The sequence below is a fragment of the Strix aluco genome, chromosome 3, assembly GCF_031877795.1.
Source record: "Strix aluco isolate bStrAlu1 chromosome 3, bStrAlu1.hap1, whole genome shotgun sequence".
Lineage (NCBI taxonomy): Eukaryota > Metazoa > Chordata > Aves > Strigiformes > Strigidae > Strix > Strix aluco.
Window position 1 is genome coordinate 132,795,589 of NC_133933.1, and position 11,783 is coordinate 132,807,371.

Genomic DNA, 11,783 nt, shown 5'->3' on the forward strand with positions numbered 1-11,783 from the left:
CATGGGTAGGTGGCCACCGCGGGGAGGGCGGCTCGGCTCGGCTCAGCCCGGCACTTCCCGGCCCGGCTGGGGTTTTAGTGGCCTGGCTGGGGTTTAGGTGGCCCGGCCCGGCTCAGCACAGTTCAGCACACTCGGCCCGGGGACAGCGGGGGGGGGCTGGGGGGGTGCCCGAGGGGGGGCACCGGGCGACCCGGAGTGGGGGTGACACGGGCGCGGGGGGTGCTGAGTGTCCCGGGACAGACGGAGGGTTCGGGGGGGGGGGGGACGGGACACGGGAACACATGGCTGCGGGGTTCTCCTAGGACTGGAGGGGTTGGGGGGGTCAGGAGGAACGGGCGGGGGAAGGGGGGACACCCCCCACCCCAGGGGACAGACTTTGGGGGGCTGTGTGCTCGGGAAGGGGGGCTGGGGGGGGCCAGGCCAGCCCCCACCCCACCCCACCCCCCCCCGAGCTGTCCCCTCCAGACGGCAGAGGGAAACAGGCACGGGGAGCACCCCGCGGGGTGGGGGGGTGGATAACCCACCCCTGCTTGTCCGGGGGCGCTGCCGGCGTCTCGGGGTGCCTCCCTGCCCTCACTGCTGCCGTGTCTATGTCCCCCCCCCTCCACTCCCCAGGCCGAGAAGAAGGCGAAGGTGATCGCCGTGATGAACGTGGTGGAGGAGACGCCGCGGGCAGAGCCCCAGAAGGAGGAGGAGGCCAGCCCCCCTGCCTCGCAGCAGCCCACCGACCCCGCCTCGCCCAACGTGGCCACCACGCCTGAGCCAGTGGTGGCCGACGCCGTCGACAAGAACACCTCAAAGTCGGCCGACGACGAGCCCGAGTACGAGGTGAGGGCAGGGAAGGCGCTTTGGGGGGGGGGGGAGGTGTTCGTGGGGCTTCTGCCCCCCCCACACCCCCCAAAATCTCTCCCCGCGGCGCAGGACGGCCGGGGCTTCGGCATCGGCGAGCTGGTGTGGGGCAAGCTGCGCGGCTTCTCGTGGTGGCCTGGGCGCATCGTGTCCTGGTGGATGACGGGCCGGAGCCGGGCGGCCGAGGGCACCCGCTGGGTGATGTGGTTTGGCGACGGCAAGTTCTCGGTGGTAAGTGGCACCCGTGGGGTGGGGGGGGTCCTGGTAGCCCCCCCTTTACCCCAGCTCGGCTCACGGCCGCGTCCCGACCCCCCAGGTCTGTGTGGAGAAGCTGCTGCCGCTCAGCTCCTTTGCCAGCGCCTTCCACCAGGCCACCTACAACAAGCAGCCCATGTACCGCAAAGCCATCTACGAGGTGCTGCAGGTGAGTGCCAGTGGCTGCGGGGGGGGGGGGGGATACCGGCCCCCCCCTCACCACCAACAGGAGCTTGGGGGGGGGCAGATGGGTGCCTGAGCGGGTCCGTCCTGCCAGTGTGTGGGAGCGGGCGGCTGCGTCTTCTCCCTGCCAGGATCCGGCCCTGCCTCCCCTCCTGCACCCAACAGGGCGTCCAGGGGGGCACAGGGTGTCTCTTATTAGGGGGGGGGGGGGTCTGTGGGACTCCCCAAGGAAATTTTGGGGGCCTCTTGTCCCAGCCAGAAGTGTCCGGAGGTCTGGGGGGGGAGATTGGCATCTATGAGGAGTTGCTGAAGTCCCTGTAGGGTGATGCTGGGGGGGTCCTGGCTTTTTGGGGGGGCTCTTGGCAGCGCTTGGAGGTGTTGGGGGGTTTCTCATGGGGCGATGGGGGGGAGTGTGGCCCTGTAGGTCCTTTTGGGGCTGGGGGTGCCCGACTGGGCAACACGGGCAGCGTCTGGAGCAGGGCTGGGGGACACAGCGTGTCTCTTAAAAGGTGGGGGGGGATCTGTGGGAGTCCCCAAGGAGATTTTGGGGGTCTCTTGTCCCAGCCAGAAGTGTCTGGGTCTGGGGGGGAGGTTGGGGTCTCTGGGGAGTTGCTGAAACCCCTATTGGGTGTTGCTGGGGGGGTCCTGGCTTTCTGGGGGGGCTCTTGGCAGGGCTGGGAGGTGTTGGGGGTTTCTCGTGGGGTGATGGGGGGGAGTGTGACCCTGTAGGTCCCTTCTGGACAATGCGGGCAGCGTCTGGAGCAGCTGGGGGGTCGCTGAGGATGGGGGAACCCCCCCCGGCAGGGTGGGGGGGTGACGGCCAGGCCTGCGGCTCCCCTGGCAGGTGGCGAGCAGCCGGGCAGGGAAGATTTTTCCAGCGTGTCCCGAGAACGACGAGACCGACACCTCCAAGGTGGTGGAGATCCAGAACAAGCAGATGATCGAGTGGGCCCTGGGGGGCTTCCAGCCCTCGGGCCCCAAGGGCCTGGAGCCCCCCGAAGGTGAGCGGGGGAAGGATGGGGACCCGCTCGGTGGCCTTGGCCAGTGTCCCCCTGCCAGGATCCCCTGGCCATTGGCTCCAGCATCACCGGGGTGAGACGGGCTGGGGCAGAGGAAGCGCCGGGTGGGGGGGTGGGGGGAGCTGACAGGACGCCCCCCCTCCCCCCTTTTGCAGAGGAGCGAAATCCCTACAAAGAAGTTTACACGGAGATGTGGGTAGAGCCGGAAGCAGCCGCCTACGCGCCGCCCCCGCCCGCCAAAAAACCCAGGAAAAGCACAACAGAGAAGCCCAAGGTCAAGGAGATCATCGACGAGCGCACCCGAGGTACCACCTGGGGGGGGGCCGGGGGTGCCCCCGCACCCACCCCCTCGACACACGTGGTCATGACCCCACGGGAGGGCCCTGCTCGGCACGGGGGGCTGCGGGGCCAGAGCTGTCCCCCCCCTTCTCCATCAGGGACTTTTCCCTCCCGGGGGTCCCCTCCCTTCACCCCACTGCGGGGGGGCCAGGTAGAAACCCCCCAGCCCCCCCCCAAGACCCCGACACTTCTCTCCCTCCCCAGAGCGGCTTGTTTACGAGGTCCGGCAGAAATGCAGGAACATCGAAGGTGAGTGGGGGGCGATGCCTGGTGGCAGCACCAGGACACATCCTGCTCCCGGCAACAGCGCTGGGCTGGAGGGTCCCTCCCCAGCCACCCATCAGTTCTGGCTGCAGAGCTGGGAGGCAGCGGGGGGGGGGCCCAAGGGTGGCAGGGACCCCCTGGGACACTTGCCCAGGGTTGGGGTCACCGGCACGGGAAGGGCTGAGCCCTGGGGGGGACTGTTGGGGGCCGGGAAGGCGGCGGAGCTCTGCCCCCCGCTGTCCCCAGGGTCGGTCCCCGTCAAACCGCAGTGGCTGCCCCGGTGATTTGGCGCTGGGGGTGGCAAAACCTGGGGGGTAACGTCTCGCCTCCCGCCCCCCCCGCAGACATCTGCATCTCCTGCGGGAGCCTCAACGTGACCCTGGAGCACCCGCTGTTTATTGGAGGAATGTGCCAAAACTGCAAGGTACAGCACGGCACGGCCGGGTCCCCCCCGCACCCCCTTGTCCAGCGGGGTCTCCCTGCCAGACCCCTCTGCCGGAGCTGCCGCGGTGCCCTCGCAGGGTGCCTGGCGTCGCCGGTGCCGCGCTGACGCCTCGGCTCTCCCCCAGAACTGCTTCTTGGAGTGCGCGTACCAGTACGACGACGACGGCTACCAGTCCTACTGCACCATCTGCTGCGGCGGCCGCGAGGTGCTCATGTGCGGCAACAACAACTGCTGCAGGTCCGGGGCCGCCGTCCCAGCGCGGGGCTTGGGGAGGTTTCGGTGATGCCACAATCCTGGCCTGGGGCTGCGAGGTTTCGGTGATGCCACATCCTGGCCTGGGGCTGCGGAGGTTTCGGTGATGCCACAATCCTGGCCTGCGGCTGGGGAGGTTTCGGTGATGCCACGGTCCTGGTGTAGGGCTGGGAAAGTTTTGGTGATGGCCCCGGTCCCAGCACTGGGGCTGGGGAGGTTTTGGTGACACCATAGTGCTGGTGTGGGGACTGGGGAGGTTTTGGTGACACCATGATCCTGGTGTGGGGCTGGGGAGGTTTTGGTGACACCATAGTGCTGGTGTGGACTGGGGAGGTTTCAGTGATGCCGTGGTACCCGTGTGGGGCCGGTTGGTGATGCCACGGTCCTACCATAGGATTTTGGTGATCTCAGTCATAGTGTGGGGCTGGGGAGGTTTTGGTGATGCCACAGTCCTGGCATGGGGCTGAGGAGGTTTCGGTGACACCCTGGTCCCGGCGTGGGGCTGGGAAGGTTTTGGTGATACTGTGGCCCCCATGTGGGGCTGGTTGGTGATGCCACGGTCCTACCGTGGAAGTTTAGTGATCATAGTGTGGGGATGGGACGTTTTGGTGATGCCACGGTCCCAGCATGGGGCTGGGAAGGTTTTGATGATGCCACAGTCCGGCGTGGGCTGGGGAGATTTTTGTGACACCATGGTCCTGGCGTGGGGCTGGGGAGTTTTGGTGACACATGGTCCTGGTGTGGGGCTGGGGAGGTTTCAGTGATGCCACGGTCCCCATGTGGGGCTGGTCGGTGATGCCATGGTCCTACCATGGGATTTTGGTGATCCCAGTCATAGTGTGGGGCTGGGACATTTTTGGCGGTGCCCCAGTCCTGCATGAGGCTCGAGAGGTTTTGGTGATGCCCTAGTCCTGGTGTGGAGCTGGAGGTTTTGGCAATGCCCCAATCCTGGCAAGGGACTGGGAAGTTTTGGTGATGCCACGGTCCTGGCATGGGCTGGAGAGGTTTTGGGGATGCCACAGTCCTGCATTGGGCCGAGGAGTTTTGGTGATGTCCAATCCTGGCATGAGGCTGGGAGGTTTCGGTGATGCCAGTCCTGCCGTGGGGTTTTGGTGATCCAGTCATATAGTGTGGGTTGGGACGTTTTGGTGATGCCACAGTCTCACTATGGAACTGGGTGGTTTTGGTGGTGCCACAGTCCCGGTGTGGCATTTTTGGTGATGTCCCAGTCCTGGCATGAGGCTGGGGAGGTTTTGGTGATGTCCTGGTCCTGGTGTGGGGCTGGGGGAGTTTTGGCCATGCCCCAATCCTGGCAAGGGACTGGGAAGTTTTGGTGATGCCCGGTCCTGGTGTGAGGCTGGGGAGGTTTTGGTGATCCCACATTCTGCCGTGGGGCTGGGGAGGTTTTGGTGGCACCGCAGACCCAGCGTGGCAATTCGGTGGTGCCAGTCCTGATTCGGGATGTTTTGGTGGTGCCCCAGTCCCGGGGAGGGTTTTTGGCGATGCCAGTCCTGGGGTGGGGCTGGGAGGTTTCAGTGATGACACCGCAGCTCCCACCTGCGGGTCTTTGCATGGGGCAGCGCGGGCGGGTCCCAGCGTGGGGCTGCCGGTCCCGGTGTGTCCCCTTGCCCCTGACTCTTGAGGGCCGTGGCCGCAGCTGGCCTCAATCCCACTGCGCCCATGGGCCCATGCAGGGACCACCGGCCTCCCGCAGCGGTGGGGATGCTGCCAGTGGGGGGGAGGCTCTGTGCTGCGGCTGCACCTCTGACCCCCCCCCCCCTCGTCTCTCCCAGGTGCTTCTGCGTGGAGTGCGTCGACCTGCTGGTGGGCCCCGGCGCGGCGCAGGCGGCCATCAAGGAGGATCCCTGGAACTGCTACATGTGCGGCCATAAGGGCGTCTACGGGCTGCTGCGGCGGCGGGAGGACTGGCCCTCGCGCCTCCAGATGTTCTTCGCCAACAACCACGACCAGGAGTTTGTGAGTGACCCACCCCCCCACCCTGGAAAGACCCCGGCCCCAGCTGGGCTCCCAATGGCCCCCCTGACTCCCCCCGTGGCTTTCAGGATCCGCCAAAGGTATACCCGCCAGTGCCGGCCGAGAAGAGGAAGCCCATCGGGTGCTCTCGCTTTTTGACGGCATTGCCACAGGTGGGTGGGGGTCCCCAGCCCGGCAATACCCCCCCTGCCATATTTGGGACTGCTGCGGGGGGGCAGGAGGGAGCGGGGGCTGCCTGCACCCCACACAACCCGGCATCGGGGTCCTGGGTGGCTGCCGGCGGGACCCCTGTTACCTCTTACCCCGCTGCAGGGGGGGCAGGGGAAGGGCCTGGTTGGAATTGGGGGGGTCCCGTTGTCCCCGCTCCCCGCAGGCCTGCTGGTGCTGAAGGACCTGGGCATCCAGGTGGACCGTTACATCGCCTCCGAGGTGTGCGAGGACTCCATCACCGTGGGCATGGTGAGGCACCAGGGCAAGATCATGTACGTCGGGGACGTCCGAAATGTCACCCAGAAACACGTACGTCCCGTCGGTGCCCCCCGCCAAAGCGCCCTAAAGCGTCCCCACGATGGGACCGGTCCCACGTCCCCTCGTTTGTCCTGTGTCCCTCCCCCCCCACCCACTGCGCACTGGGCTTCGGGGAGCGCGGCCACCATCCGACCCCCCCCCAGCCCCGACACGGGTGTCCTCCCACCCAGCACCGGCTCACGGGGGGGTTCTCTCCCTCTTGCAGATACAAGAGTGGGGCCCCTTCGACCTGGTGATCGGGGGGAGCCCCTGCAACGATCTCTCCATCGTCAACCCGGCCAGGAAGGGGCTCTATGGTGGGTGTCTCCGCACCGGGCTGGGGCGGGCCACTGGTGTCCCGCTGCTGAGGGGAAAAAAAAAAACAACAAGCAAATAAAAAACCAACAAAAAAAACTTCCCTCTGGCTTTCTCCCTCCCAGAGGGCACCGGGAGACTCTTCTTCGAGTTTTACCGCCTGCTCCACGAAGCCCGGCCCAAGGAGGGCGACGACCGGCCCTTCTTCTGGCTCTTCGAGAACGTGGTGGCCATGGGGGTGAGCGACAAGAGGGACATCTCGCGCTTCCTGGAGGTGAGTGCTGGGAGGGAGGGGGGGTCACCGGCTTTGGGGGAACCCCCAGGTTCCTTGCTGAGCCCCACTGACTTCTCTCCCCTCGTCCCAGTCCAACCCCGTCATGATCGATGCCAAAGAAGTGTCTGCGGCGCACAGGGCACGGTACTTCTGGGGGAACCTTCCCGGGATGAACAGGTTGGTGAGAGCACCCCAGGGCTCCCAGGAGCTGGGACGTGGCTCTGGGGGTCCCCTGTCCCCCCTTAGTGCTGGGTAAGAGCCTTGGGGGGGGTCGGGAAGTGGCACTGGGTGACAGCACACCCCAAAATCCCAGAGCGGTGGCCCCCGGAGAGGAGGCCGGGCCTGTCCTTGCTCCCTCGTGCTGGTGGGGTGGTGTGGAGCTGCCTCCTGTGTCCCCCCCCACAGTGTTCTGTGGCCGTGGTGGCCACCAGCAAGCTCCCCCAGGGATCAGCCAGCTGCAAAACCCCCCCAAACAGCCTTGGCCACCCAGCGCCCCCCACAAACACCAGCTGGGGAGCTGCCCTGCACCCGGGGGGGTGCCAGCGTGGGGACCCCCCCACCCACCCCACCCCATTTTTCCTCTTTCCACCCCCCCCGCAGGCCGCTCGCGTCCACGGTCAACGATAAGCTGGAGCTGCAGGAGTGCCTGGAGCACGGCAGGATAGCGAAGGTCAGCGTGGGGAGTGGGGAGATGGGGGGGTCCCGGACCCCTCAGGCTGCAGGAGAAGGGTCCTGTGAGGGTGGGGGCGGGACGCGGCGGCAGCACCGGGGGGGTGCGAATCGCCCTGCCTGCACCTGCCTGCGGCCGGCGTGCCGGCAGCTCCATCCCAGCAGCACCAGCACCCCAGGATGGGAGATGGGAGTCCCGCTGCGTGCCGGAGGGGCTCTGTGGTGGGGGGGGGGGGGGCTCCGTAGTGGCCTTTCCCACCCCGGCGTGACGAGCCCTGTGCCTCTTGCAGTTCAGCAAAGTGCGAACTATCACCACTCGCTCCAACTCCATCAAGCAGGGCAAGGACCAGCATTTCCCCGTCTTCATGAACGAGAAGGAAGACATCCTGTGGTGCACGGAGATGGAGAGGTACCGGGCGGGGGGGCACCGGCAGCGCCGCGCGGCCCTGGGGACACCCGCGTCCCCCCAGCCCTGAGCCCGCTCCCCGTGTCCCCGCAGGGTCTTCGGCTTCCCGGTGCATTACACGGATGTGTCCAACATGAGCCGCCTGGCCCGGCAGAGACTGCTCGGCAGATCCTGGAGCGTGCCGGTGATCCGCCACCTCTTTGCTCCCCTGAAGGAATATTTCGCCTGCGTTTAAAGAGAGACAGACAGGAACTGGTGACACGGAGCGAGTCAGAAAACAAAAAAAAAACCCATCCACGCCAAGAGAAGTGAAAACACGGGATAAGAGAAGAGTCAGCACCCAGAAGAGAGACGGGATTTCGCAGCCCGACGGGAACCCAGCACACGCGCCTCCCCGAGTGAAAGGGTTCGGTGTCCTCTCCTGAATTTCCAATGTTCAGCTTTTAGCCTATTTAAAAAAAAGAAAAAACAAAAAAACAAAACAAAAACCAGAAAAAAAACACCAACGAAAACGACAAAAAAAAAAAAAAAACAACCACAAAACAAAAGCGAAACGAAAAAAAAGAAAAAAGAAAAAAACAACGACAAACAAAAAAACCAAAACTTTTTTTTTTTTTTTTTTTTTTGGGTAACCTTTTTAATTTTCCGCTCTTTTCTGGCTGGGTTTTTCTGTTGGTTTGGTTTCTGCTTCTCGGAGCAGCGGGCGAGACGAGACGCCGTCGCCAGCTCCGCTCTCGGAGGAGGGGAAACGGCAGCGGGAAACCCCAGCCCGGGAGAGGCGGAGGCGAAGGAGACCCGCTCCGTCGTAAAGCGCCGAAGCGCAGCGAGCGCGCGCCGAGCTCGTGGCCCCCCCCGGCCGCCGGCCCGGCGAGCTTTGGGGAAGGGGGGAGCGCGAAGCGGCAGGGAGGCGCTCGGCCGGCTCCGCAACGCCCAGCGACTGAGCCTCACTCTTTTCCACCAGCACCGTTCACTGGTGATATGGAGCCAACCCAACTGGCAGGGAAGCCGAGAACACACACACCACAACACACACCTTTTCTACAGTATTTTGGGTGCCTACCACACAGGAAACCTTGAAGAAAGCAAATTCTAGAAGCCGCTGTTACCTCTTGTTTACAGTTTATATATATATGATAGATATGAGATATAGATATATATATATATAAAAGGTACTGTTACTACTGTACAACCTGACTTCATAATGGTGCTTTTAAACAGCGGGGTGAGTCGAGACATCAGCTTCCATGTTGCCTTACGTGCCGGGCCTTTCCAAGCGAGCGGCGCGGGACGGGGCCGGGGCGGCGGCCGGGCGGGAAGCGTCTCCATCCCGAGTCATGCAATAACCTTTTTCTGTCCTAAAAGGAAGCGCCTCCCTCGGCGGTGGCGGCGGCGGCGGGTCCCTGCCCGCGCCCTGCCCGCGCCCTGCCCGCCACGCGCACAAAAAACGTACTGGTGCTCTTCTGCGTACGTGGCGTCCCCGGACGGGCCGGTGCTGGTGGTGTCCCCGAGCCGGCGGGGTGCTCCTGCCTGCGGGTGCTGCCTTGCCGGGATGTGAATCGGGGTTCTTTTGCCGGTTGTGGCGGTCGCCGTGCCGGCAGGGCCGCGGGCAGGACACGGGCAGGAGAAGGCAGGCAGAGAAGCGAGCGCGGGACGGAGCGGTGCCGGAGCGTGGCTGGGGCGCTGCCGGCGCGCGGGACGGGGACGGCTGCGGGTCCCCGGACCCTGGTGCTACATCCAGGCTGCTCGGCGGGAGGGCGATGCCCCGGGGAGCCGGCGTGGGACCCCGGCGCTTGCCCACGGCGTCGCCTTGGGCGCCGGGCAGCTCGGGGCATCGCTCTTCTGGCCGAGCGTGGTTTCGGAGCGACGTGTGTCCCGTCGGTGGCCCCGTCCCCCACCTCCCCGTTTTTTTCCGGGGTGCTGGGTGCCCGTGAGGTGCGCGGTGGATGCGGGGGTGGCCCCGGTCGCAGCGGGCCGGGAGCCGCGACGGTGTTGGCGGTGCGGAGGGCAGCCGTGGTGCGTGCAGGCAGGACGCGGGCAGGTGCTGGCATTGCTGTGGATGGTGCTACTTGTCTGGCAGCTGCGGGTGGCCGGGGGGGTCCGGCTCGGTGCGGGGGCATCACCCCCACATCCCCGGTGCCCGCTGGGGTGGCTGGATCCTGTGCCCGGTGCTGGAGCCGAGGGGCTCTGGCACGGGCAGGGACTGGTGCTACGGCGCGGGGGAGGCTCCCAGAGGGTCTCCGGCCCGTCGCCGTCTCTTCTCTTAACTGTGAAAGGTGCTGGGGGGGGCCGCGGGCGGGCGGGGGCCGCCGGCCGCTCGCTGCGGGGTGCTGGCTAATTGGCAGCGAGTCGCGCCGGCGGCCCCGGGGTGCTGGGAGAGGTGCTGGGACCGACGGCGGCGGTGGGGAGCAGGCGGGGGGAGCCCCCCCTCACCTCCCCACCGCGCCTGGTGCTACCGGGGGGGCGGTTCGGAGACCCCTCAGCCGGCGGCGGGGCGGCCGCGGTGGGGGGCACCGCGGGGCCCAGCTTTGCCGGGTGGTAAAGGAGGCGAGGCGGGACGCAGGGTCCCCCCCCACCGGCCCCGTGTCCGAGCCGTGGCTCTGTGCTCTGGCTTGGTCCCGGGGCCGCATCCTGCGCTGCCCGGCAGTGCCGGGGGCAAATCTTGGCACCGGGCTGCTGCGGCAGCGCCGGGGGCGAGCCTTGGGCAGCCCTGCGGCCCCGCTCGCGGGTCCTGCGCGGCTCTGCAACGCTGGCTGCGGGTCCTGCGTGGCCCTGCGGCGCCAGGTGCTAGTGCTGCACCATCCTGCAGCACCAGTTGCAAGTCCTGCATGGCCTTGCAGCACCGTCTGCAAGTCCTGCATGGCCTTGCAGCGCCGGGTGCTAGTGCTGCACCATCCTGCAGCACCGTCTGCAAGTCCTGCATGGGCTTGCAGTACCGGCTGCGGGTCCCGCATGGCCCTGCAGCGCCGGGTGCTAGTGCTGCACCACCTTGCAGCACCAGTTGCAAGTCCTGCGAGGGCTTGCAGCGCCGGGTGCAGCCTTGCATGGCCCCGCAGCACCGGCTGCAGGTCCTGCATGGCTGCGCAGCACCAGCTGCGGGTCCTGCACGGCTCTGCGACACTGGCTGCAGATCCTGCACGGCCCAGCAGCAGCGCCGGGTGCTGGTGCTGCACCATCCCGCAGCACCGTCTGCGGGTCCCGCACGGCCCTGCAGCACCGCATGCGAGTGCTACATGGCCCTGCAGTTCCCCGCGCAAATCCTGCGCAGCCCCGCGGCGCCGGCTGCGGGTCCTGCACGGCTCTGCCCCCGCGCCACGGCCCTGCGGCGCCGGGTGCCGGTGCTGCGCCATCCCGCAGCACCACTCTGCAGGTCCCGCGCGGCCCCGCGGCGCCGGTTGGGAGCCCGGCACGGCCTTGCAGCAGGGTTCGGGGGTCCCGGTGGGCTCCGGCACGCCGCACCGGCACAGCGTTTCCCCGGGACCCTCTGGGCCAGACGTTGGCGGGGGCCGGCCCGGTGCGGCGTTGGCACGGCCCAGGCGGCTCCTGCACCCGCGGCGGGCGCCCGCAGCTGGGACGCCCGTTCCGGTGCCGGAGCCGGTGCCAGCGGGAAGCAGGTTCCCGTCGTGGCACAACTGGAACGGTGCCGGGGTCGGCTCGGCGGTGCCGGGGGCTCGGCGCCAGCCGCCGACAGTGGTGGGGACCGTGGGGACGCCTGGGGAAAGAGTTCAGTTTTTAACGTACCCGACTCACATCTTTTTTTAAAACAAACAGACAAATTTTGTTGCACAGCCCTAGATGAAATGGTGAAAAGAGGAAAAAAAAAAAAAAAAAAAGCCTAAATTCCTTAAGATCCGCCGAGGGAGTAGGTGACAAACACGGTGCTAAAACATTTTATTAAAAATATATATTGTTAAATTAAGTCTGCTGTCTGGACAATGACTGTTTGTTTTGTTTTCTTGTAGTGGAGTTTCAAAGAGCACTATTATTTTACTCTTATATATTATTATTAAAAAA

At 65.9% G+C, this 11,783-nt stretch overlaps 2 protein-coding genes across 2 annotated transcripts in view; both read left to right on the forward strand.

Moving 5' to 3' along the window:
• LOC141921647 (DNA (cytosine-5)-methyltransferase 3A-like) overlaps positions 1 to 302 on the forward strand; it is a 21,441-nt gene extending 21,139 nt beyond the window's left edge. The window contains exon 6 of the mRNA XM_074820570.1: positions 98 to 302. Coding sequence (XP_074676671.1) covers positions 98 to 302 — 205 coding nt within the window. The remainder of the gene's footprint in view (positions 1 to 97) is intronic.
• A 290-nt stretch (positions 303 to 592) lies between these two features.
• On the forward strand, positions 593 to 8,961 carry LOC141921543 (DNA (cytosine-5)-methyltransferase 3A-like). Its single transcript, XM_074820430.1, is given in 18 exon segments — positions 593 to 828; positions 922 to 1,080; positions 1,166 to 1,273; positions 2,132 to 2,288; positions 2,462 to 2,611; positions 2,850 to 2,894; positions 3,254 to 3,333; positions 3,479 to 3,591; positions 5,400 to 5,583; positions 5,670 to 5,715; positions 5,718 to 5,753; positions 5,975 to 6,120; positions 6,335 to 6,425; positions 6,549 to 6,697; positions 6,789 to 6,874; positions 7,298 to 7,367; positions 7,657 to 7,775; positions 7,866 to 8,961. Coding segments are annotated over 18 exon segments (2,064 nt in total). The 5' UTR covers positions 593 to 645; the 3' UTR covers positions 8,008 to 8,961.
• The last annotated feature ends 2,822 nt before the right edge of the window (positions 8,962 to 11,783 follow it).